This window comes from Atractosteus spatula, chromosome 15, assembly GCF_055471065.1.
Source record: "Atractosteus spatula isolate fAtrSpa1 chromosome 15, fAtrSpa1.hap1, whole genome shotgun sequence".
Classification (NCBI taxonomy): domain Eukaryota; kingdom Metazoa; phylum Chordata; class Actinopteri; order Semionotiformes; family Lepisosteidae; genus Atractosteus; species Atractosteus spatula.
In genome coordinates, this window is record NC_142720.1 from 20377921 (window position 1) to 20401076 (window position 23156).

Sequence of the window (23156 nt, forward strand, 5' to 3'; positions counted from 1 at the left end):
AGACCGTGCTGTGGATACAAGTTACCAGACGGGTACAATACTGCTTTGGATACAACAGCTACCAGAAGGGTACAGTGCTGCCAGGCTCAGCCTCCTCCTTAGCCTGCAGCTAGGAAGGCAGAAGCAGTCAGAGAGAGGGAGGGCAAGGCCCAGAGAATTCCTCCGGCACGACTCGGAACACCCCAGCCATTGACGGACATCACGGTATCCGAAAACAATGCTTTCACAATAAACACCCCAGACGATTCGTTACACACCTGAATGGCAAGTTATTTATGATGGCAACAACTAAGATTAGCATGATTCACTGCTACTTACCCCTGTGTGGAAAGTGACAAGACGAACAGGTTGAGCGATGGCAAAAACAAAAGATGCAGAAACAAACGCTTAGAAAAGGCATTTATTCAGACAAAATTAATGGATAAACTGATCATTTCTCAGCAAATGAATCAAGTACACCAAGTATATATAATATACATAATATATACACATGCCAGTTTGCTTATACTATAAAAGCTCTTACAGAATATCCTCTGTAAAAACATTTTTAGTTATTTATATAAGGCACTGCACATAGATCATGGGTTTCCACCCAAATTCCTGGAAGACCTTGTCTTGTGGTTCACCTCAACTCCCCGTAACAAAGTCCAATTATTTAATTAAAACTCTGATTTAAAGATCCTCTGTAAAACACAACAGAGCCCAGCCACAAGTAACTTTCTTTAAATGAAGTGAATGATCAGCGGTAAAAGACCTTATAAAAATAAGCATGTTGGTTAATTAATCTCGTACTGAAAGACGAACCAGAAGACCCTGGGCCAGGGAACTGAGCTTGAGACGTCTGGTGTGAAATGTGAGCAATACCGGACCTCTAAAGAGACGGCAGTGTGGGGGTACCGTAGATGTCCTGGCCCGATTCTGGCGCCGGGGACTGAACGTTGTCCTTCACCGGAGACATGGGCTCCCCTTTCCTGCAGGGACGCCTGCTGTCCTTCTCTCTGCAGAAGGACAGTGAAGGAAGCCTGTCACTCCAGAGCCCACCCCTCCCCTGCACCCCGACAGCTCCGGGGCGAGAGAAAGTCCACGCCCCCTGGGCCGCACGCAGGTCTGTTCGCGTACGCCACCAGTCCCCAGACACCTGCTTTTACTCGGGACTTAGTTCTCCTTTGAAGGCTAGGAAAAAAAGTCCCTGGATTTGTATAAGTATTTATACTCATAACAGATTATACCATCGTGAGAGAAGGGTGGCACAGTGGTAAGCATTGCTGCCTCACAGCCCTGGGGTCCCGGGTTCAATTCCGGCTTCCAGGAAGCTGTCTGCGTGGAGTTGCATGTTTTCCCTGCGTTTGCATGGGTTTCCTCCCACAGTTACTTAGCTTTTGGGAAAACTGGCCCTGTTTTGGACAGTCTGCCCTAAGATGGATGGATATCCAGGGCATATCCCACCTCATGCCCATGGCTTGCCAGGATATACTCCAGCTCCCTTGCTAAAATGGATAAACCATTTTAAAAACATCCATCCAGCCATTTATTCTAATAATCAGCTGTTTACCATGCAAGACCAATCCGTAGAATATGACTCATGTATTCACTCGTGCTCTTAAATGGAACAGGTAGAGCTCAAATTACTAGAACCTTCATGGGATCTTATTTTATAGTACCCTCTACAGGGCAGAATGGGTACTGCCTCTGTAAGTTTAACTTGCCTTTTTACAATTTTAAAAGACCGGTCACTATATAATTACAAATAGGTGTTTTATTAGTTTGACTTACAAGTCTAATTCTGATAGACCCAAATAATAGGGGGTTAGTGGAAAAATAAAAAATAATAATTGGACTTCAGCTTTCCAGAATGGTTTTGTTAGACAACCTCATGAATAGTAACATCTTTAGAACCGAGTCCTGCATCAGTAACATGCATTCATTTTCTATGTCAGGGAAACTTACGTTAAATATACAAATTGTATAAATGATTACTCTTTATAATTAAATTGAAAGGAAATCTCTTTAGAAATGAATGAATACAGATATAGTGATCAACTCAGAAAAAAAGCATTTTTTTCTTCAACTACTTTTCCCAACAACTTTGTTAAATTAAATATTACAATATACTTCAGTCGTACCTGAATAAAATAAAAAAAAAGTTTGAAACTACACTGACAAGGTTCATGCAAGTACAGTATACAGTATGTCACAATCTCTTCAAATGATTCCTAAGAAGTAGACCCTTTGGAAGATACAAAAGGGAAGGGAAACCATCTTCAAATTCAGCGCAGTAGCAGCAAGACATCACGAAGGAGATCAAAATCCAAACGCTTCTGAAGAGATTTCAGGGGACCGGATACTCACGCTCTGAAGCCGAAGTTCTTCCACATGTCGCTGATAGTGGCCTGCAGGCCCGGCCTGTTCTCATCGTTGGTGCTGCCTCTCTTCCTGAGCCCGCTGGCCCTGGCAGGAGCTCGGGCTCGGAGCTTCCCGGCAGCCCCCCGGCCCCCAGCGCTGGCTCGGGACAGCCCGGACACCTGTGGCAGGACAGGCACAGCGTCTGCGCAGTGGTCCCAGCAAGGGCAACGAGCCCGGCTCCTGGCGCCATGCTTACATCTCACTTAGGGCCTTTAAACTTTTCAGTTTGTGGGGCAGTATACAATACAGGCAGCCAAAAGTTTCCGAAAAATAAAAGTACAGGTAGGCGCAATCATCAGTCATCCTAAAGCTGACTTGGACCCAGAAGTCCAGCACTGAGAGTAAAAAATGTTTACGTAGTGTGGGAATGCTAAATCTCCTTGAATTAACGATCTTCTGTAGGCAAATTTTCATCGAGGCCAGAAAAGCTGTAAAATGGTATTTAAATCAGCATGCTTTTTAGGCCAGTGTAGGGCTAGGGTTACAAAAACCATAGAACATTGCCTGCAGTTATTCTTGTAGCTGCACTTTAAATGACAAAATTAAGAGAGTTTAACCATTAGAACAGGTTTTCTTTAAGCATCATACAAAACCCAAGACAAGACAAGCCACACACAAAAGTGATTAATCATTTGTGATCAGTCTGGATTTATCCTTTAAAAAGAATATTATTGATCTCTTCTGGTGTTTAAGATTGAGACTTGATTTCTTTACAGCACTCTTGCACTGACGTCATGTTAGCTTTGAAGGTTAACTTAATCCTAATTAATTTCAACTTTGCATCTTTCTTATTTAGAGTATGTGAAGTATAGTATTCTTTACCTTTGCTTTGATCAAAGTACAAGTATTTTTATCCTTCACAGGGGAACGGTTGACACCTTCACTGGAATCAGACTCCTGGCTACCAGTTTCCTAAAAAAAACAATGAAAATATATCAATCTAGAAGTGCAGAAGAAGCAGAAAAACAATCTTTGAAAACGATGCATGTTAATCAACTCAGGGAAGCAAACATACCGAGTCTTGGTTGTCCCTGAGGCGAGTCTGGGAGGTGATGCTCTCTCTCCTGGAGGTCCTGCTGGTCTGAGAGAAATAGGCACTTTCCTGCAAGTTGCTGGGCTCCCTGTCCTCTGGTTCAGGCCTGTTCTCTTTACCAGGGAGAGTGTTTTCTTTCTCATTCCTGAAGGGTCTGCTGGACTGAGAGAAGTAACCACTTTCCTGCAAGTCTCTGGGCTCCCTGTCCTCTGGGCCAGACCTGTTCTCTTTCTCAGGGAGAGTGTTTTCTTTCTCATTCCTGAAGGGTCCGCTGGGCTGAGAGAAGTAACCACTTTCCTGCGAGTCTCTGGGCTCCCTGTCCTCTGGGCAAGACCTGTTCTCTTTCTCAGGGAGAGTGTTTTCTTTCTCATTCCTGAAGGGTCCGCTGGACTGAGAGAAGTAACCACTTTCCTGCGAGTCTCTGGGCTCCCTGTCCTCTGGGCCAGGCCTGTTCTCTTTGTCAGGCAGAGTGCTCTCTCCCCTGGAAGTCCTGCTGGGCTGAGAGAAGTATCCACGTTCCCCTGAGTCTCTGGGCTCCTCATTCTCCGAGCCAGGCCTGTTCTCCTTGTCAGGGAGAGAGCCAGAAAGAGCAGAGGGCTTCTGGCGAGGAGCGCTCCAGGAGAAACTCTCCTTCGTCCGCTGAAATTGCTGCAATGCTACGAGACCCCCCGAGGTGAGATTCTTGGGTTTTTCCCCAAGGCTTCCAGACCAGCCAAAAACCCCAGACCCCCTGCTGGACATACAGGGGGACTGACAGCCCAGGGGGCTAGTTCCTCCTGCTGCCCTGGAACTTCCCTTCCCTTGGAACTCGGTATCTGTACTTGTCAGCACATCCGATGTCTCGCTGTGCTGGCCAGAAACATACAGCACCTCGGGGACAGGTTCCTGGGACTTGACTGGGCTTTCCTGCTTGGCCTCAGGCTCCATGCTGGAGCTCGTGGTGCAAAAAAACCTGGGCAGAGCAAAGAAGGTCAGTGCTTAACAAAAAGTATAATCCCATTCACAAAAATCAGAAGCAGAAGAGTATACACTTAGCCAACACGGCAACATTTGAAAATGTCTCCGAGCACTTTTTTCAATTTCGTGAAACATAAACAGAGTGCCAGACAGACAACTTGGAAAAGGTTTGGATAGCTGGACTAATTCAGGCACAGGCTGACTGACTGTCCGTGTTCCCAGCACACTGAAAGGATCATCTTATTGCATCACACTGGGAAACAGAAAGAGTACCTGCTGCATAACCCTTGCTCCTCCGCTGTTCCCTCCTCCTGGTTCCTCCTCTGGAGCACGGTGGCGAACCTGTTGCGAGCCCTGTGCTGACTGGCGGGGCCCGAGGCCCTCTCTCCTGCACACATGCTGCTGCCGGCTGGGGGCGTGCCTGCTTCTCTCCTGGGCTTCTTGGTGTCGGAGCATGAGTACTGCCCAAGCAGGACTTCTTCCGACATACTCGATTCTGAAGAGGAGAGCCAGTTACACCACCGGGATTAAACAAAACCCCCCACAGTCCTTCCTTAAGTGCCAGCTAGAGACAAAATTACAGATTCTCATCTTCCTATTAGGAAGATGATGGGGGGGTTAATCAGCACAAGAGAAATGGTACAGTCCCAAAATCGGGATGGGAGGAGGGAAAATCTCTGGCAGATTTAAACATGATGTAAACTCAGCAAATTGTTCACATAAGCAGGCAATGAAGACAAAACACATTTCTCAGGGTAGAGTACAACATGCAGGGCCTAAGAAAAAGGAGCCAGGCCTACCTGCTCTTGGCCTCTTGACCTGCGTCTGCCTGGTAGGAAGCTTCAGGGGCTGTGTGGCGATGACCTTCTCCTTTCCTCTGGTGGAGAGCGTCTCTGGAGATCGAGGCTCGCTGGGCGGGGACAACAGACGCGTATTCCCTGCTGGGTTGTACTCCCTGCTCCAGATACTGAGCTCACAAGGGGCTTGCTGTACCCGGGTGTCAGTCCAGCTACGGCTCCTGGGCTTCACAGGCTGAGGGACACAGAACGCAGGCATATTTCCATTACAACTGCTCACACACTTCATACACAATGGCACACTGCTTGAGGAATTTCACTTCCGCTACACGTACTCTAAAGGAGTAAAGGTTGCACAGGAAAATTCAAAACCTCTTTGTTTTACTAGAATGCAAGATGGGAGAGAGTTCAAATACAGGGGAATCAGAAAGACAATGAAAGGGAAAAAACAAGACAACATGTAATTAAGTGTGCATACCAAAATATCAGGAGTCTTAGAACCAAATGTATGAAATAGAAGCTACTACATCAGCATGCACTGATGTAACAATGTAATGCCTGAGCACAGCTAACAGAGAACGTTAAGATAAATACAGCGTTAATAGGGACAGTGTTGCATGCAGGAGGAGATGTACTGTAGCTCAAATTAATTACAAATTAAGCACAGGAAATCAACTTGAATGAAGGCTGGATGAGACACTGAGATTGATTAGCCACAGTACTAGCAATCAAACAGTAAGTGTGGACTGCTGTCATTTACCGTATAACCTTCCTTGTATTCCAACTGCCATGTGGAAGCAATGCCTTTGTAAATAACACTCCAATACCTGTCAAGATCAACATTTAAACTGCTGCCAAGCTAAATTGTTGGCAAGCTCTGCCAAAAACGGTTTCCCACCTGCGTGATGTCAGGATTATAATTGTCAATCTTCTTCATGCTGTTGACATCCACATTTCCAAGAGCGATCTGCAAGGCAGCCTGGTCCCCCATGTTACTGGATTGGGGGAATTAAGGAAAAGGCAGCACAAAGACAAACCTCTCGTAAACATGCAGATCAACACCAGAAAACAAGATTTTGAGTTTTAACAAGGGATACCTTTTCACCCTTTGAAGGTTTGGCACACTTCGTAATGAAGCTTTGAACCTTAAATAGTTCTATTTAATTCCCTACTAATTCACTTACATTAATTAAATATTTGTGCATCTAATACAATAGTCACAAACATATGTACTGGCATACTTTATAACTAGTTACTTGCTTAATCATTTATTTATGTTTTCTACTGCACCAGTTGTCAATTAAATGGGTTTATATTTTCCCCCGTATGACTCCAGGGAGAAAAAATGAGCTCAGACAGTAGGTGGCATAATTACAGCTGCCAAGTCAGAAGTCCCTCCTAATGAGAGCATATATAAGAGGAGTTGCGAGTGTGGCCATTATTGGTAGATTAAATGTATTCATGAAATAGAACCATCAAAGCCGAAAGATATGCTTAGCCTATGTACTAGTTGCTGCAAATCAGCTTTATTGAAAGGAGGAAGAAACCAGACCAGTAACATCAGTCACCTTAGTAAAATAATTTGGTATAGAATACCTACTGCAATGATGGTAGCTGCCTGAACACCAATTGAACCTTGAAGGGTTCAGTCCTGTGAGCGAATACCTGCTTGAAGACTGAGGCCTTGCTTGCTTAAACACAGCCTCACTTATCCTCATCCGTTACCATGGGGACGCTGGAGGAGTGGCAACTCAGGGCAGAGGAAGAAAGACTTCTGTACTAAAGGATACGGCCCCGCGTAGCTGAGAGACTGAGGGTTAATCTCCTCTGGGTAGGGGTTCAGGGGAACTAGTCTCCTGCTGAGGGGGTCGAAGACCAGCTGATAGAGGAAGGTGTTGTTTGCCTTGATGAATCCCTCGATATACTCGTCAGGGACAGTCACGCTCATGTTCAGGTACTGACCCATCTTCTTAATCACCTGGAAACAAAGGAAAAGAGCATCAAGACCTCTGTTCCTGGTGTCTGGGGGAAACCTTCGGTTCTGAAAAGGATTATTTAATTTAAAAAATCTGTCAGGGTTCATGAGAATCAAATGACTATAGCTGGTCAACTCTGCACTGCAGTTACAAAACTCTTCTTTTACTCCCTGTGTTTGTGTCCATTCTCTAAGTCACATTATCCTGGCCTGCCTACTGTGTTCTCCAACAGTATAAATGGACCTCAGTGCTCGTATGTGCTACGGGCCGTTTGAACCCCTCATTGAGTCGTGCCGTGTCTCTGTCACCTTGGTGATGTCTGGGTTGTTTGCCATCTTGAGCAGCTTGCAGGCTTTGCCCAGGCCGATCCCGTGGATAGAGGCCAGGTAGTCGCAGCCAGACAGGATGCACATGTAGCGGAACTTCTCCTCCGTGAAGACGTCCCCCAGGGACTTGCACTTCCCCAGGCAGGACTGGGCTATCTCCAGGCCATTGCCAAACCTGTCCATTTTCAGAAGCACCTAACAACAACAACAAAACTTGACTTCTTGAAATGATCCTCGTGAGTAGCTCATACTCCAAATCAATCACTGGACAAGACGTGTTTAAACCATGGAAGCTGCAACACTGTTAATGGACTTAAAAACTATGCAAAACCTGATCAATTAACGGCAATAGGCAAGGACTGACAGCTTCCATTATGTCTGAATTACAGGGAGAGACTACGATTAGCACCAATCCTTTGTTTCAGTTACATCTTTCTGTACGTAACACAGCAAATGTATCCTAATTAGCAGGGATGATTCGAGGAGGTGCTCTTCTATGGATGCTCTTGGTAATTATGAAGAAGATAGATAGATACTTTATTGATCCTGAAGGGAAACTGATGAAGAAGTAGCCGCAGTTTAGACCTCAAGGTCTTCACCTTCGTGCAGCCGAAAGCCAGCAGATCGGAGTCCTCCGTGATGACCACCTGTGCAATCCCCCTCTTGTTTAAATAGGCCAGCTGGGCGTCGGCCTCGTAGGGCGCCACCACACAGTCCACGCCTCGCCCCCTGGCCGCCTGCCCGCACAGAAACACATCAGCCGCCGCTCACGTCCAGACTGCCTACACGGAAAAGCTACATTCACATGCTTTAACGTCCACGATGTAGTAACGTATAGACAAAGGATGGTGGCGCTGCATGAGGGGGTATGGCAACCCATCCCAACACCAGCCACACTTAGACTGACAAGACAGTTCCAACAGCCAACAGTAAGCAAAATATAGCCATGCAACTAAACTGATAGTCTGATTAGAGCTTGCCGAGCAGCCGGCATTAGTACTGAGGGCTCTCTCTCCGCAGGACCCAGCTTCGCGGCGCTCACTTTGATGACGTCATGCGCCATGGCGGGCGTGATGTCGACGCAGCGGGTGAAGCAGTCTCGCGCCTCCGACACCTTCCCCTCGCGCAGCAGCTGCCTGCCCTTCCGGAGGTTCGCTTCCCGGCGCCTTGGCCACCCCGGGGAGGAGAAAAAATATAGTTCTTTTTGGGCTTTGCAAATTTGACTTTAAAGGCAAGGCAAGGCCACGGGACTTACTCACGGCGCGCCTTCTCCACCTCTTTTTTAGACGGCAGGTTGCGTCCGTCGAAAACCAGGATGGGCTTGATGCCGTGGGTGAGGAGCATATCGACAAGTTTCATGCAGTACGTCACATATCTGAAACAAAGACCAGAAAAACAGCTTTTCTAACAGCCCTGTCACGTACCACTGCCATTGACCTGCTTATCGTGCAGCGTAAGAGTAGTGTAACACCACGTAGTGTACAAGCTGAACACTGATGGCACGACCTACTCCAACGACTATACTGCTGCATGTCTGGCAGCTGGCTTATAGCAGCCAATTTATTATGTGGGCAAAACATGTTTAAAACACAGGTGGCACAGTTGTTAGCATTGCAGCCTCACAGTGCTGGGGGTTTAATTCCGGACCTGGGTGCTGTCTGTGTGGAGTTTGTATGTTCTCCCTGCATTCACATGGGTTTCCTCCCACAGCCCAAAGACATACTGGCTTCTGGGAAACAGCCCGGTGTGCATGTGTCTATGAGCTGACTGATGCAGTTAGAAAATGAATGGATGGATGGATGTTTAAAACAAGTTTAGAAAGTGAGGTTTTCCCCTATGATTTGATTTTTTAAAACCTTTTATACTCAAAACAGGTCTATGCAGGACCAAAAGGAGAACATAACACAGATAAGACAAATGGAACGGGGAACGTCACACTCACTGGTCGGTGGGCTCCCCCTTCGCTAACTTCTCTGCACAGGAAAAGGCTCCTTTGTGGAGCCAGCAGTACGTGTCCACAGCAGCAGTCTGCCCCTTGTACTTCTTCACGTTGACGGGCTCGGAGGCCTCCTTGATGAACTGCAGCAGGCCGGAAATCCCCATTATGGTCACCAGCACTTCGAATTCCTGCTGGCAGAAAGAGAGCGGCACATAACTGTTATCACACTTTGGTGGGAAAAATCTGGTAGTGGCAGCAGTGAAGGCATCGTGCAAACGTCTGATTCGTCCAGCAGTGCATGCTGCCGCGCTTTACTGATTTAGGTCTTCTGCCTTACACTAAAAAGAGAGAGTTGCGTTTGTAGCTCACGATCCGTAGTTCACAAACACGATTTGAAATCATTCCTGTATATTACAACACTACCAACACTTCAGATAGTTCCGGCCTGTTGATGAGGACCGAGGTCTGAACGCGTCCATACTGCCAGGGTGTCTCGACACGCTTTGGCGCCATCGCAGCGTCTCTTTAATCTACACGGCAAAGGTCTCGTCTCAATGCCTGGGCGCCTAGTCTAACTACCTTTTTTTTCCTGAGCAATCAACTAAGAATAACCAGATTATTTCCTTAGGCATATGCAGTGTCTTCTTTAAGGTCTTTTACATCCGATTCCTCAAAACATTCTCTTGATTAAAGATACAATCAGTCACTTGTCCATCGACTGGTGCGTCAGAGAGAAAAAAGCTTTCCTCACCACACCAGAGGCATGATACCTTATATACCGAGCAATTCAAAGACAACAAAAACACATAAAACTGCCTCTTTAATATAATGAAAAGTATACTTTATGTATATTTTTAAAAGTAGACGGTTTACGCGAACGTGCTTAAAAAGAACGTACCTCTCATACAAACCAGGGCTTACTCAAAACTGGAGAAAGTACGCTGACCTCCCCCTCTCTCTCTCTTTCACCCAATTGATCTGATGTTTGTTTTCCACATTACAGGATCCTTCTCTCTCTGGCGGTCCGAAATGTAGTATCTTACCCCCTCCCTGCTCGAGCAGGATCAGCTCCTGCCGCTTCGTCTTTAGCGGCAAATCTCCGGCTCCGCGGCGTGCGCTTCCCATTGGTCGGCCCTCAGCCAATGAGCGCCAGGCCTGCGGCGGCGCATGCGCGGTCCCTCCAGGCTCTCCTCGCTCACGGTAGATCTCGCGACCTGCAGGTCTTTGAGAAACACTGTCATCGTTTATTGCATAAAGAAGAAAACACGATAATTAAGGCCATATGCATATATATATATATTTTTTATTTATTTGTCTATTGATTCATTTGATGTTTTTGAATTGTTATTTTGGACTGTTAACTTATTTAATTTCTTAAACTATTTAATTTCTTCTTCAGTCATCTGTCCTGCCAGTCTGCTGAAATCTTCTCTGCAGTTGGGACACAGTGGAGCAGCTTACTCTGTTATGTCTGGCAATGCTGGCACATGATATGCCAGCCTGCAGCATGCCAGTGGCCCTCTCCCTTGCTTCTGGTGACACTCAAGGCATTATGGGATGCACAGGAAACTGACTGAAGTGTGGCTTTTTTCTTGCAGAGACCTAAGCTTTGAATTAAGGCCTTTTTAAAGGTGACCTGATCGGGCATTGTTCCATCTGGACCTCGTTGGGTAAAAGTGCATCTAACGAGCTTTTGTGTGATTGGCAAGTTGCAATGCCTCACTGCACAAGCTGTATTGCTGGTCAGAGGGCTTAGAACAAATTGATGTTTTGTGAAAGTACATAAGCTGTAACTATAGTATTCTCATTCCAGGAAATGTTGCGTTTCTTTTTTCCATCAGTGTATATAATCAATTGTCCAAATTGATTCTGTGCTTGAATCTGTACTTAGATTTACATGGAATTCATTTTAATTATTATAGCACACAAACACGCCATCTCCCATTTGTTAGTTGTATTTTAATACATATATATTAAATGATTTGATATTATTCTCCCTTCTGTCACATTTAATCATGGAATTAACTCCATAACTTTACTACATCACCCAAGCTGAGCATTCACCTCTGATCTGTCCTCTGTGTTCTCCACCTAAAAGCACTTTTCAGTCCAAAATACATGCATTACCTTGTATGCTCACATCCAATTTAAGATCTCATATGATATTTATGGGCTGTGATGTTAAAATCGGTTAACGCACTAGTTGTTTCAACAGTAAAACATGAATCAGTGGACCCAAATGGAAAGTACAGGATATTCTACTTCAGATCCAGAACAGAGGGGGCTCAACATATAAAACAAGCTACCCAACTATGTTGAAGTAGCTGATCCTCTGACTTATTTCAAGAGAAGTGTGGATGAGGTATGGGATCAATTTAGCTGGACCAAATGGCCTCTAGTTTGTAAGCTTCCCGGGTGTTTTAGGCATGTAATACGAATGTAGTTCAAGTAGTATTGACACCCGAAGAAGGCTCCACAGCCGAAACGTTGTATTTATTTTCTTCTTTTCAGCATGGAATAAACCTGTACCTGTCTCTGTGTAATATACGAATGACGACATCCTAACTGGAGCGCAGTGCAGCCGCACTCTCTGGCCACTAGAGGGCGCGGGGTGCGCTGCCCTGTTGGTTTTGACGTGTCGTATTTCCCAGCTCCCCTTTCACTTCCTGCTTTTTGTCCAGGATCTGTTTTGAGATTTTGAGCCTAGTTTGCGTCGGGCGAGGCGGTCGTAGTGCAGCAGCATGGTGTAATAGCCACGAAATTGTGTGTGGTGAAAACCTTCCAACAGCAGATTTCTTTTTTTTTTGTTTTGATTTATGATAAAAATATTAATGTGAATGTCAGTCGTTGATAAATAAAGGTGGCTGTCAGTAGATCAACAATGCATCAGCAGGCGCAGCATTTCTCTCCAACCAACGGAGATTTTACCTTCGTTTCCTCGACTGACGCCGAAGGTACAGTAGACTAGGCCTTGCAAGGACTAATCACACTTTTTATACGGCATTATTAATGTTGTTGTTGTCATACTGTGAACGACAACCCAGAAAAGAGTTTTGATGTTTGTTTTAGCCGTGTAGTTGATACGAAAGACGCTTCTAATGGTCGTTTCTGTTGTCTTAAGATAAAACACGTTTAGGGGAGTATGATGAAGTAACTCGTGAATGTCTTCAAGCCTATTACAAACCCTGGCGCACAGTCAACAGTGTATCGTACCTGTAAACAACATGGAGACGAAGAGAACTGCGCTAGACAGCTTGAGTAGATAGTCTTTTGAAGTTGTCGTGGGGATGGGTGTTGTTTTCTGTGCTGTCCATATATAAACGAAGGATCCCCGCTGTCATTATTGGGAGAGCACAACTCGTTCATGTACTGCAGCAGGAATTGCATAATGCAGAGCTCACATTATAACATTGTCATTTCATTAGAAGAACTCCAACGAGAGACGTTTATTGAGGAATAAACGTATATTAGTCATAACATCGCTTGATCTGTAACCACATATGTAAAACACACTGTATTGTAATTTAAACTTTAGTCAGAGTAGTAATTGGTGCTTTCGTCGTTCGTGCTTTAGGTGGTGGCGTGCGTTTCTGCCAAAAATAAGTGAGCATATCTTATTTTATAATGACTGGCTTTTCCACGTAGGATGTGGATGTGATCTCTCAGTTTTCAGTTATGTCTTTCAGTAACACTGTATTGTACTCATGCCTTGAACTTGCATCCTGCTAATGTGATTTGCTAACTTGCATGTGTTCACTGTAAACATGGAATACAGATCGATGTCAGGTGCTGACATTAATGCTGTTTTCATTCTCGTTGTTTCATTCTTCTGTTCCGGTGCTCTTGTGCTAGTTTTCCTGTCACTGATTTTTTTGTACTTTATCGTACCTGCACGACTGGCCCTCGTACTTGGGCAAAATATGCATTCGATTTTCTGCTGAGCAGATAATAAAGGGCACCGATGTGGGTTTTGTGTAACACAAGGGTAGACAATTTCAGTCCCGGTCTAGTGTCTTGGTTTTAGACTGACTTTTAATTACCGATTGACTGATTGACATTTAAAAAAAACCATGAGATTATGAAAATAATACATTCAACTTAACTTTTAAGTTCAAATGGCAAATGAAAACCTGCAGGGCTGTGAACCTTGAGGGCTGGAATTGACTGATACTGTTAAAATGCCTCCTGTAGATTAAAGATGTGAAGGCAGAGCTGCAGTGTTGTGACAGGGCTCTGAAGCTGTAACCGGACGATTGTGGGTTCAGATACCGAGACATCCTCCAGCACAGTGCTTCAGCAAAGATGTACTGTATGAAGGGGCCAGTGTACTGGAAAAATGTTAGTTGCTTTGGATAAAAGCATCATCGTAATAAATCAATAACGATACCTATGGCTGTAGATAAGAATTTTGTGTCGAGCTGCTGATCGTGTCATACCTAGTCTTGCCAGGTCACCTTCAGTGTCCAGTTTGGTTCTGCAGCTTGAGACTGGACCTTGAGAAGGATCTTCTTTCCTCGTTTTCCCCGCAGAGCTCAGCGGCTCCATCGACGCTCCAGATGTGAAGCTGAACCTTGGCGGCGAGTCTCCGAAAGACGCCTACGCCACGGCGTTCCTGCGGCAGCGCGGCTACGGCTGGTTGCTGGAGGTGGACGAGGAGGACCCAGAGGACACGAAGCCCCTCCTGTGCGTCGCCTCTCCCTCCCGCCTTCTCCCTCGTGATCGGAACCCGAATACTCAGCCGTGTCTTTGGAATCCGCGGAGATTAGTGTGCAGAATGACCCGTGATCGCCGTAGCAGGGCTGTTCTCAAATATAGCAAACGTGTGAAATATGCAGCAGTCCAAACAATTCATCAGGCTGGGTTCTTCTGCTGATGTCTCGGGAGGCCAAACAGAAACCCACCTGCCACTAGACATCCTGTAGTTTCCTGGCTTTCCAGAAGGAAAGACTTTCAGAAAGAAGAGGGAAGGAGAAGGAGACTTTGGGTTGTTAGTAGTTAATCTGAAGATTTTATCCAACTTTTTCTTGAGGGAAGGGGTTTTAATTGGGTATTGCGGGGTGTCTTGTTCCAAACTCCCACAACCTTTTGTGTAAAGAAGTGCCTCCCGTCCTTGGTTTTAAATGCACTCTCTTTTAGTTTTGTTCTTGGATTTAGATGTGCTTATCCTTGTAATGATGCAGTTGTGTTCTGTGTTTTTTTTCCCTTGAATGAAGAGAGGAGCTTGATATCGACCTGAAGGACATCTACTACAAGATCCGCTGTGTGCTGATGCCCATGCCGTCCCTGGGCTTTAACCGGCAGGTGGTGAGGGATAACCCCGATTTCTGGGGGCCCTTGGCTGTAGTTCTCCTCTTTTCCATGATCTCGCTGTACGGCCAGTTCAGGGTGAGTTAAACTGAATTAGACAGCACTGATGCTGCACAACTGTAAACTCTTCAGTTCATAGGCCTGCCTTGAAAACGTTAAAATTCTTACCTCTGTCATCTGTTATCTAGGAAACAACTACAATGTCCCAGCAAAAAAGACTAAAGTAGGCTGGGGTATATTAGTAACATTCCTTAAAGAGTGGTCTTGTTGACATGATGTTTTATTGTTTTTAAATAGATAAAGTTATTATTATAAGGAGGATTAAAAGCAAGTATTTTTTTCTAACTGCAACAGATTCACAAATTTCACCTTTGCATCGTCAGTTCTCTTACCACTGAGTTGATGCTTATGCCACAGTGATTAGTCATGAATGATCAATTAATCAAAGTGATGCTAAAATCTGTAAACCGGTATCCAAAAGTCATCTACTTTATGCTTTTCAAAACTTACGTTCAAGAGTGAAAAAATTCCATCAACCATAAAAATGAAAGAAAAGTATTTTCAGGAATGGCATGGCATCTTAACCAATTTTCCCCTGAAACCATACAAAAACAAAATTTGGATTGTTTGCTTTTTGCTTTAATTCTAATGCTAATAATCTAGATATCAGTGCTCGGAAGGAAACAAGTATTATTTATATTTTACAACTGATATCAACATACGAGTCTTCTGAGTAAGCACTTATTAATACTAAAATAAATCTGCAACCTTGGGTAGCACCTTGCATCAAGTAAATGTTCAGCCAGATGTTTTTGTACTTATTTATGTTTCTTAAATATAGGAATTTACAAACGTAGGTACTAAAAGAATTCGCTGTTCTCAAAGGTGGTGTCCTGGATTATTACTATATGGATATTTGGATCTCTGACAATCTTTCTTCTGGCAAGAGTTCTTGGTGGTGAAGTAAGTAATGGCTGTTCATAACCTTATTGCAGTCGCCTTTACTAATAATTGGAGAGATCGGCTGGGTGGAAATTGTAGAACAACTACAAAACATTTTTATCCAGAGGATTTCATTGATTTTAAAATATTTTGTAGTTTCACATTAAAGGTAACTTGCCTTGTGTTCTTTTGCATCTGGGAATTGCAGATTTGTCCAGTTTTGGAATACTCAGTTATTTTGATTTATACTCATTTTAGGAATTTCCACTTGTATACGACTTGGATTTAGGGCTACTGTGATATATACCGTATACACACATAGGAAGGTGTCCTAATATGTTTGTATGTAAGACATACAGTGCCTTGTGAAAGTATTCGGCCCCCTTGAACTTTTCAACCTTTTGCCACATTTCAGGCTTCAAACATAAAGATATAAATTTTTTATTTTATCTGAAGAATCACCAACAAGTGGGACACAATTGTGAAGTGGAACGAAATCTATTGGATTTTTGAAACTTTTTTAACTAATAAAAAAATGAAAAGTGGGGCGTGCAAAATTATTTGGCCCCCTTGCGTTAATACTTTGTAGAGCCACCTTTTGCTGCGATTACAGCTGCAAGTCGCTTGGGGTATGTCTCTATCAGTTTTGCACATCGAGAGACTGAAATTCTTGCCCATTCTTCCTTGCAAAACAGCTCGAGCTCAGTGAGGTTGGATGGAGAGCGTTTGTGAACAGCAGTTTTCAGCTCTTTCCACAGATTCTCGATTGGATTCAGGTCTGGACTTTGACTTGGCCATTCAAACACCTGGATACGTTTATTTGTGAACCATTCCTTTGTAGATTTTGCTGTATGTTTGGGATCATTGTCTTGTTGGAAGATAAATCTCCGTCCCAGTTTCAGGTCTTTTGCAGACTCCAACAGGTTTTCATCCAGAATGGTCCTGTATTTGGCTGCATCCATCTTCCCCTCAATTTTAACCATCTTCCCTGTCCCTGCTGAAGAAAAGCAGGCCCAAACCATGATGCTGCCACCACCATGTTTGACAGTGGGGATGGTGTGTTGAGGGTGATGAGCTGTGTTGCTTTTACGCCAAACATATCGTTTTGCATTGTGGCCAAAAAGTTCGATTTTGGTTTCATCTGACCAGAGCACCTTCTTCCACATGTTTGGGGTGTCTCCCAGGTGGCTTGTGGCAAACTTTAGACTAGACTTTTTATGGAGATCTTTGAGAAATGGCTTTCTTCTTGCCACTCTTCCATAAAGGCCAGATTTGTGCAGTGTAAGACTGATTGTTGTCCTATGGACAGACTCTCCCACCTCAGCTGTAGTTCTCTGCAGTTCATCCAGAGTGATCATGGGCCTCTTGGCTGCATCTCTGATCAGTCTTCTCCTTGTCCGAGCTGAAAGTTTAGAGGGACGGCCAGGTCTTGGTAGATTTGCAGTGGTCTGATACTCCTTCCATTTCAAGATGATCGCTTGCACAGTGCTCCTTGGGATGTTTGAAGCTTGGGAAATCTTTTTGTATCCAAATCCGGCTTTAAACTTCTCCACAACAGTATTACGGACCTGCCTGGTGTGTTCCTTGGTCTTCATGATGCTCTCTGCGCTTTCAACAGAACCTTGAGACTATCACAGAGCAGGTGCATTTATACAGAGACTTGATTACACACAGGTGGATTCTATTTATCACCATCAGTCATTTAGGACAACATTGGATCATTCAGAGATCCTCGCTGAACTTCTGGAGTGAGTTTGCTGCACTGAAAGTAAAGGGGCCGAATAATTTTGCACGCCCCACTTTTCATTTTTTTATTAGTTAAAAAAGTTTCAAAAATCCAATAGATTTCGTTCCACTTCACAATTGTGTCCCACTTGTTGGTGATTCTTCACATAAAATAAAAAATTTATATCTTTATGTTTGAAGCCTGAAATGTGGCAAAAGGTTGAAAAGTTCAAGGGGGCCGAATACTTTCGCAAGACACTGTATATAAGCACAGGAAAGATTGAGACCCACAGGTCTGCTCCTCCCACAGAGCTGTTTGCCCTTCACCCCTAGCAGCTCCCAGGCGAGCTGGTTCTGACTGAAGCCCTCTGGAGTCACAGTTGAGCCCCGGCTGACTAATACCCAACCCCACCCCAGCAACACTCCTGGAACTGGTGTGTGGCTGGGGGGAGCCCCGGTCACAGTTGGCTGGAGATGCGGTTCAGGCTCGAACCTGTGACGTCAGGACCATGGTGCTCGGTCTGTGCCCTGAGTCAGTGCCTTGACTGGCTGAGCCACTTGGGAACCCACCACTCCAACAGGGAAAATATTTTAAACATTAGGTCCTGGGGAACAAAATTTAAATCATGAGGGCTACTGAGATACTTATTCAGAAAACACACGTCTTGTGCAGTTTCTCGACTGAGGCAGCACCTGGATTGAGATGGACGATCAGTTCTTCTAACTGGGTGCTCTGTCTTGATTCCCAGGTGTCTTATGGCCAGGTTGTTGGAGTCATTGGCTATTCCTTACTGCCGCTCATTGTCATAGCGCCGCTGCTGTTGGTGGTTGGGGCCTTTGAAGTGGTGTCTACACTGATAAAGGTAAGCCTGACCACATCACAACAAAAATTGTTTGCATGTTTCCCTCCATGCTTCGTGGTGTGATTTGGCTCATTGAGCTCTTTAAATTGCCCTGGGATCGAGTGGTGTGCAGCCTAGGACAGTCCCTCTCTGAGCCTTCTGCTCTGTGATAATGGATGGACAATGACATACTGTTCAAGAGGCAGAATATGTAGGAGCTGCTACTGACAGAACATGTGAATTATGTACATGGGCAGCATTGTGCTGTAGTGGTCATGGTTCTGGACATGTAACTGCAAGATTGTGGGTTCAAATCCCAGGTGAGGTGCTGCTCTTGTGCTGCTGAGCACGCTACTTCACTCAGATATCTCCAGTACAATACCCAGCTGTAGAAATGGGTGCAAATTTGTGTCCGAGTTGGTAAATACATTCCTGTGAACTTATTTACTGGTGACAGTTGAATAATGCAATGTTTTTTTTTTTTCCCTTTTCAGCTCTTTGGAGTATTCTGGGCTGCTTACAGTGCCGCTTCCTTGCTAGTAGGGGATGAATTCAAGACAAAGAAGCCACTTCTTATATACCCAATTTTCCTTCTGTATATCTACTTCCTATCCCTGTATACTGGTGTCTGAAAATTGGCCAGTCTGCTTTGGAACTGTGTAACACACTGAGATTTGATGACCGAATCGCGAAGTGGCAAATAACTTCTCAGAAGGACCATGAAGATGTGCTTTGTTTTATTATTTTACAATACAACTTGGTTCACAATCATGGTCATTCATAGGTCATAAAGGAAAAATGTACAGTGTATTTAATGATGAAATGTAGCTATGAACTTTGTACTTAATAAAAGATGTAGGATTTGTTTAAAAACCTCAGTTTTTCAGCTTTCTGAATTATAGAGAAAGTAAAAGTGGTTATTTTTGCAAGGTACAGAGGTTTTAAAAGGGAACTGCACCGTGTTAATTTGCTTTGCATGAAAAACAGGCTTTTGTTAAACCCAGGTGACATTCAGAACTTTTAACAAACCTTTCAGGATTTAGCAGTTCTCATTTGATAAGCCTGTGCCAAAAGCAACAGAAACACCTTATTGCAGTGCAGTCCTTTCTGTTTCGGACTTAAGGGGAAGACCGATATTTCAGATGTAGCTCTGATCTTTTGTTTTCTGTTTCGGTATTTGGAGGTGGGAGTGGTTTAACCTGAATTGAAATTTAGAATTTAATATAAGTGGTATATCCATTTTTCATGCATCTTTCTACTAGGTTCTTCTTTTAATTTATACATGTTTGTCCGACTAGATTATATTGGGCAGTTTGTGAGAAAAAAAAAACTACATTTGGGTGCCTTTCATTTCTTCTGTTATATGGTTGTTACCAGTATATTATTAATATTTTATAGATGTACATTTGTAAAAAACCTAAATAAAAGGAAAATACACCATAAAACACTCATTGTATTATATATAATTATCTCTGGAAATATTCTAATTTGCTGAGGGCTTTTCCTTTGCATTAGGAGCTTATGTCTCTAATTCAGCTTATTCAAAGCAGGGATTCAGGAGAATAGTCCATCTTAAAACTAATTCTTGGGTATATCCTTACACATGCACCTTTATATTTTCCTTAAATCTCACAGATTATTTTTTAATCAAATGCACTTTTTAAATAAAAAAAACTTGTGTGTTTGTTTAACTTACCTTTTGACCGTCTCTTCCTTCTTATGGACATGAGAAACGCCTTAGCTTGCCTCTTTTATTTTAGACGTATTTTGCAATATTCAAAAGTACGGTAGAGTTTCTAATTAAATATGTAATATTCCTAACTCTAGAATTAAACAAGAATCGGGATCGTGGAGAATAATTAATTTTCCTTTTGTAAATAATAAAACAAATGATTGAGATCTACAGTCTGGTTCGTTTAGAATATAAACAAGGGACCTATAGTAAGGTGAATATCAACAAGCATGTTTTGAACTGTGTTTTATGCAAGTCATGCATATATTACTGTTGACAATTGAGACAGGACTTTTAAAACCTTAGATAATTAAATCTTTAGTAAAGTCTTACTAAAGTCTTGGTACCCTTAATCAATTTGAAATCTTCTTGGAAAGTTATAGTGTGTCATTAAACAAATCCGAGAATCTCAAATCAAGCAGTCATATTTTGTAATTATGACTATTTAATAATGACTACTAATGATGAATCTGCAACTCCATATACTCCATATAACTGCACATCTGATTTGATTATCCTAATTGATTTTTAGTATTGTTTATTTTTATTTAATATTTGACCTTTTCAGGTTTGGTCAGATTATGTATCGGTATTAATCTTCTTGTTTGTAATTGGAGTTACATAACACGAATAAAAGTGTTTTACAAATGTTATTTACTCGATTACTATGGTAGAATATTAAATGGAATTATACGTCTGGGAAGTTCAACATGTATTACACAAGTAAATACATCTTTCCTAAAATCCTGAATCAAAAATGAATGGTGTATTCACTGGCAAACATAAAATCTCCTTCTGGGTACATGACGTATAATTGGAGTCTGCCATTCCCATGTAGATAATGAAAAATAAGATGCATATGAAAAAATGGTTGTACTTTTTAAACAAACAAGAAACCCACATTTGATTATCATGTGGTCTCAGGCTGTGTACGCCTGCAACCTCAACCCAGTTTATTGAACCCAGTAAGCCCAGATTACACCATGGATTGATAACATCAAGGATTTTTTGGGGACAAAGCATAAATCTAACTTTGAATAATGGAGCATTGTGGTCATGGATTATTTAGGCCTCAAACAACAACTAGCAGCACTAGTAACAACCCAAGACTATTTGGGGATCAGATCTTGTGAGCATGTTGTTTCTCATTAGCTTGTTTAGTTTCAAGTAACAAATGCATAGTCTTCAAACCATGTAATTTACATGTTTCTGGAATTACCTCATGTTTTAATAACCATATCATCCTTTCTGTTTTAATGTTGTTTTAATTTTTTTCTGTTTTAACTTAAAGGGCTAGGTAAAACGTATGCAATGAGCTGAAACTGAAAAGGCAATGGAGCAAGAATTCATCATGTTAATGGGTTAAGAGGTACTGTCTTATTTTCCACAGTGTATTCCAAAGGGATTTCCTGAAATACTCATGACATCAATAATCCAGGAGTATGTGCCTGTTTATTCACTCAAGAAGAATGAGAGAATAGGAATATATCAATAACTAAACTAGATAGACACTCCTGGTTTTGCACTACAAGGTGTATCACATTAATAAAGGCAGACACTAATAATTCTCCTACATTACAAGCTAGGCAGTGATAAACATGAGTGGATTCTGGACAAGATGATACACTGTGCTGTATATTCATTATATCCCAACAGGCTGTTATACATTCTGATAACTTTGCAACAGTAAAAGATTTCATGGAAAGACATTTGCCTTTATGAAGTATTTCCAGGTAGTAAGGTTTTGGATTCTCATTTGAACTCTCACTGTCATATTAAAACACAAAACCATACGGTCGAGGGTAAAGCAAGACGTGTTTGGAGCTTTAAGAGATGATACCGACTACTGTCATTCCAAAACCAATGAGTTAGAGAACATTTAAAAAATAAGCGACCAGGTGTTCAAATTTCACTGTGCAAAATGCATTATTTGTAATATCGATTCTGTAATTTTACTTTATCTTACTATTATACCTTACTTAGTATGCAAAGATAAATGCGAAATTGCTTTCACTTTTGAAATAAGGGATTTCCGTATACAGTACGTATCTAATCTATTAACATTTAAATACTTGGAAATATTTGAATTGAGGTGCAGATGTTATGGATAGATAAACTGAACCTCTTGAAATCACGTAATGTTACGTGATTAATGTCTAGTAACATTACGAATCGCTAAACTGTAATTGCATTATGCGGCTGAATGCTGCGATTAAAACATTAAGCTTCCAGTGCCTCCAAGCCCTTGGCAGAAACGGGACAATTTAACGTGTCAAGCACTGCAATCATCACGTCAGGCTCAGCAAAGGGGCAAATACACACAAAGCACACAAAGGCATATTGACAGCACAAGACTTTCGTTTTCTCTCAATTCTCCGGGACCTCAAAACAGGAGCACTCGTACGATAGAAAGTTGAAATGTTACCAGCCGTCTCTCAGGCGCCTCCTGAAAGCTAGGGCGCCCCTGGCGGTGCGGAGGGGACCTGGCGCTACGCTAGTTCCGTTTACCTGCCATCTGTGTGCTGAAGAGAGGAGCCCTCGGCTGCCCAGCCCTGATGGTGAATAGCCGCTACTGCGGTCTCGGGAGGAGGAGCGCCAGCAGTGGTAGTCCAGCGATAGTTTGGGATTCAGCCTTCTGTCTTTTTACACCCACCCTTAACGTCGGAGCTCCCCGAGACCGAGAGAGAGAGAGGGGAAGGGAGAAATAAAGAAAGATGGCGGCCGCGGCCTCGCCGGGCTCCTGCTCCTCCACCTCCTCCGACTGGATCGTACTGAGGGACGGCTGCTTGCGCTGCGACGAGGTGGGCCTGCGCAGCCTCTCCTATCACCCGGCCCTCAACGCCATCCTGGCAGTCACAAGCCGGGGCAGCATCAAAGTCATCGACGGCACGTCTGGGGCAATACTCCAGGCCTCGGCTTTGCACGGTGAGTTTCCGCCCCGGGGCCTGACCGCTGGGCTGCGGGCTGGAGTGTGACAACAATGCCGGCGTAAGGGAGGGGGGTGTTGAAGCCAGCGATGTGGCGGGGATTGCTCGCCGGCTGCTTGGCGTAGGGCCCTGGCCGCGGTTTCAGGAGCTCACCGGGTGATTGAGAGGAGGCAGCAGTGTTGTGGAGACAAGCCGTGATCGTCCTCGGCCAGACGACTGTGACAGGCTGCTCGCAGAGGGAAATGTCTGC

General features: G+C 43.6%; 3 protein-coding genes across 8 annotated transcripts in view; 2 read left to right on the plus strand and 1 right to left on the minus strand.

Moving 5' to 3' along the window:
• Positions 1–753: 753 nt before the first annotated feature.
• exo1 (exonuclease 1) lies at positions 754–10384 on the minus strand. Its single transcript, XM_088934314.1, has 15 exons — positions 10330–10384; positions 9435–9619; positions 8748–8867; positions 8535–8658; positions 8092–8229; positions 7475–7687; positions 6981–7168; positions 6089–6185; positions 5194–5425; positions 4667–4889; positions 3771–4388; positions 3419–3656; positions 3226–3315; positions 2350–2522; positions 754–998 (listed from the first exon to the last, which is right to left on the minus strand). The coding sequence occupies exons 2-15, from the start codon at positions 9593–9595 to the stop codon at positions 872–874; spliced, it is 2742 nt and encodes a 913-aa protein (XP_088790440.1). The 5' UTR covers positions 9596–9619; positions 10330–10384; the 3' UTR covers positions 754–871.
• A 1714-nt stretch (positions 10385–12098) lies between these two features.
• yipf4 (Yip1 domain family, member 4) lies at positions 12099–19692 on the plus strand. Its single transcript, XM_088933776.1, has 6 exons — positions 12099–12385; positions 13961–14114; positions 14645–14816; positions 15624–15701; positions 18155–18268; positions 18742–19692. Exons 1-6 carry the CDS (start codon positions 12313–12315, stop codon positions 18877–18879), a joined length of 729 nt encoding a protein of 242 aa, XP_088789902.1. The 5' UTR covers positions 12099–12312; the 3' UTR covers positions 18880–19692.
• A 2861-nt stretch (positions 19693–22553) lies between these two features.
• The window catches only part of birc6 (baculoviral IAP repeat containing 6), a 107331-nt gene continuing 106728 nt past the window's right edge, over positions 22554–23156 (plus strand). For 3 of the 6 annotated variants that reach the window (XM_088933594.1, XM_088933596.1, XM_088933597.1), the window contains exon 1: positions 22554–22904. In XM_088933594.1, the coding sequence (XP_088789720.1) occupies positions 22694–22904 (211 nt within the window). In that variant the 5' untranslated portion in view covers positions 22554–22693. The remainder of the gene's footprint in view (positions 22905–23156) is intronic. The other 3 variants (XM_088933592.1, XM_088933593.1, XM_088933595.1) reach the window with 1 other exon arrangement.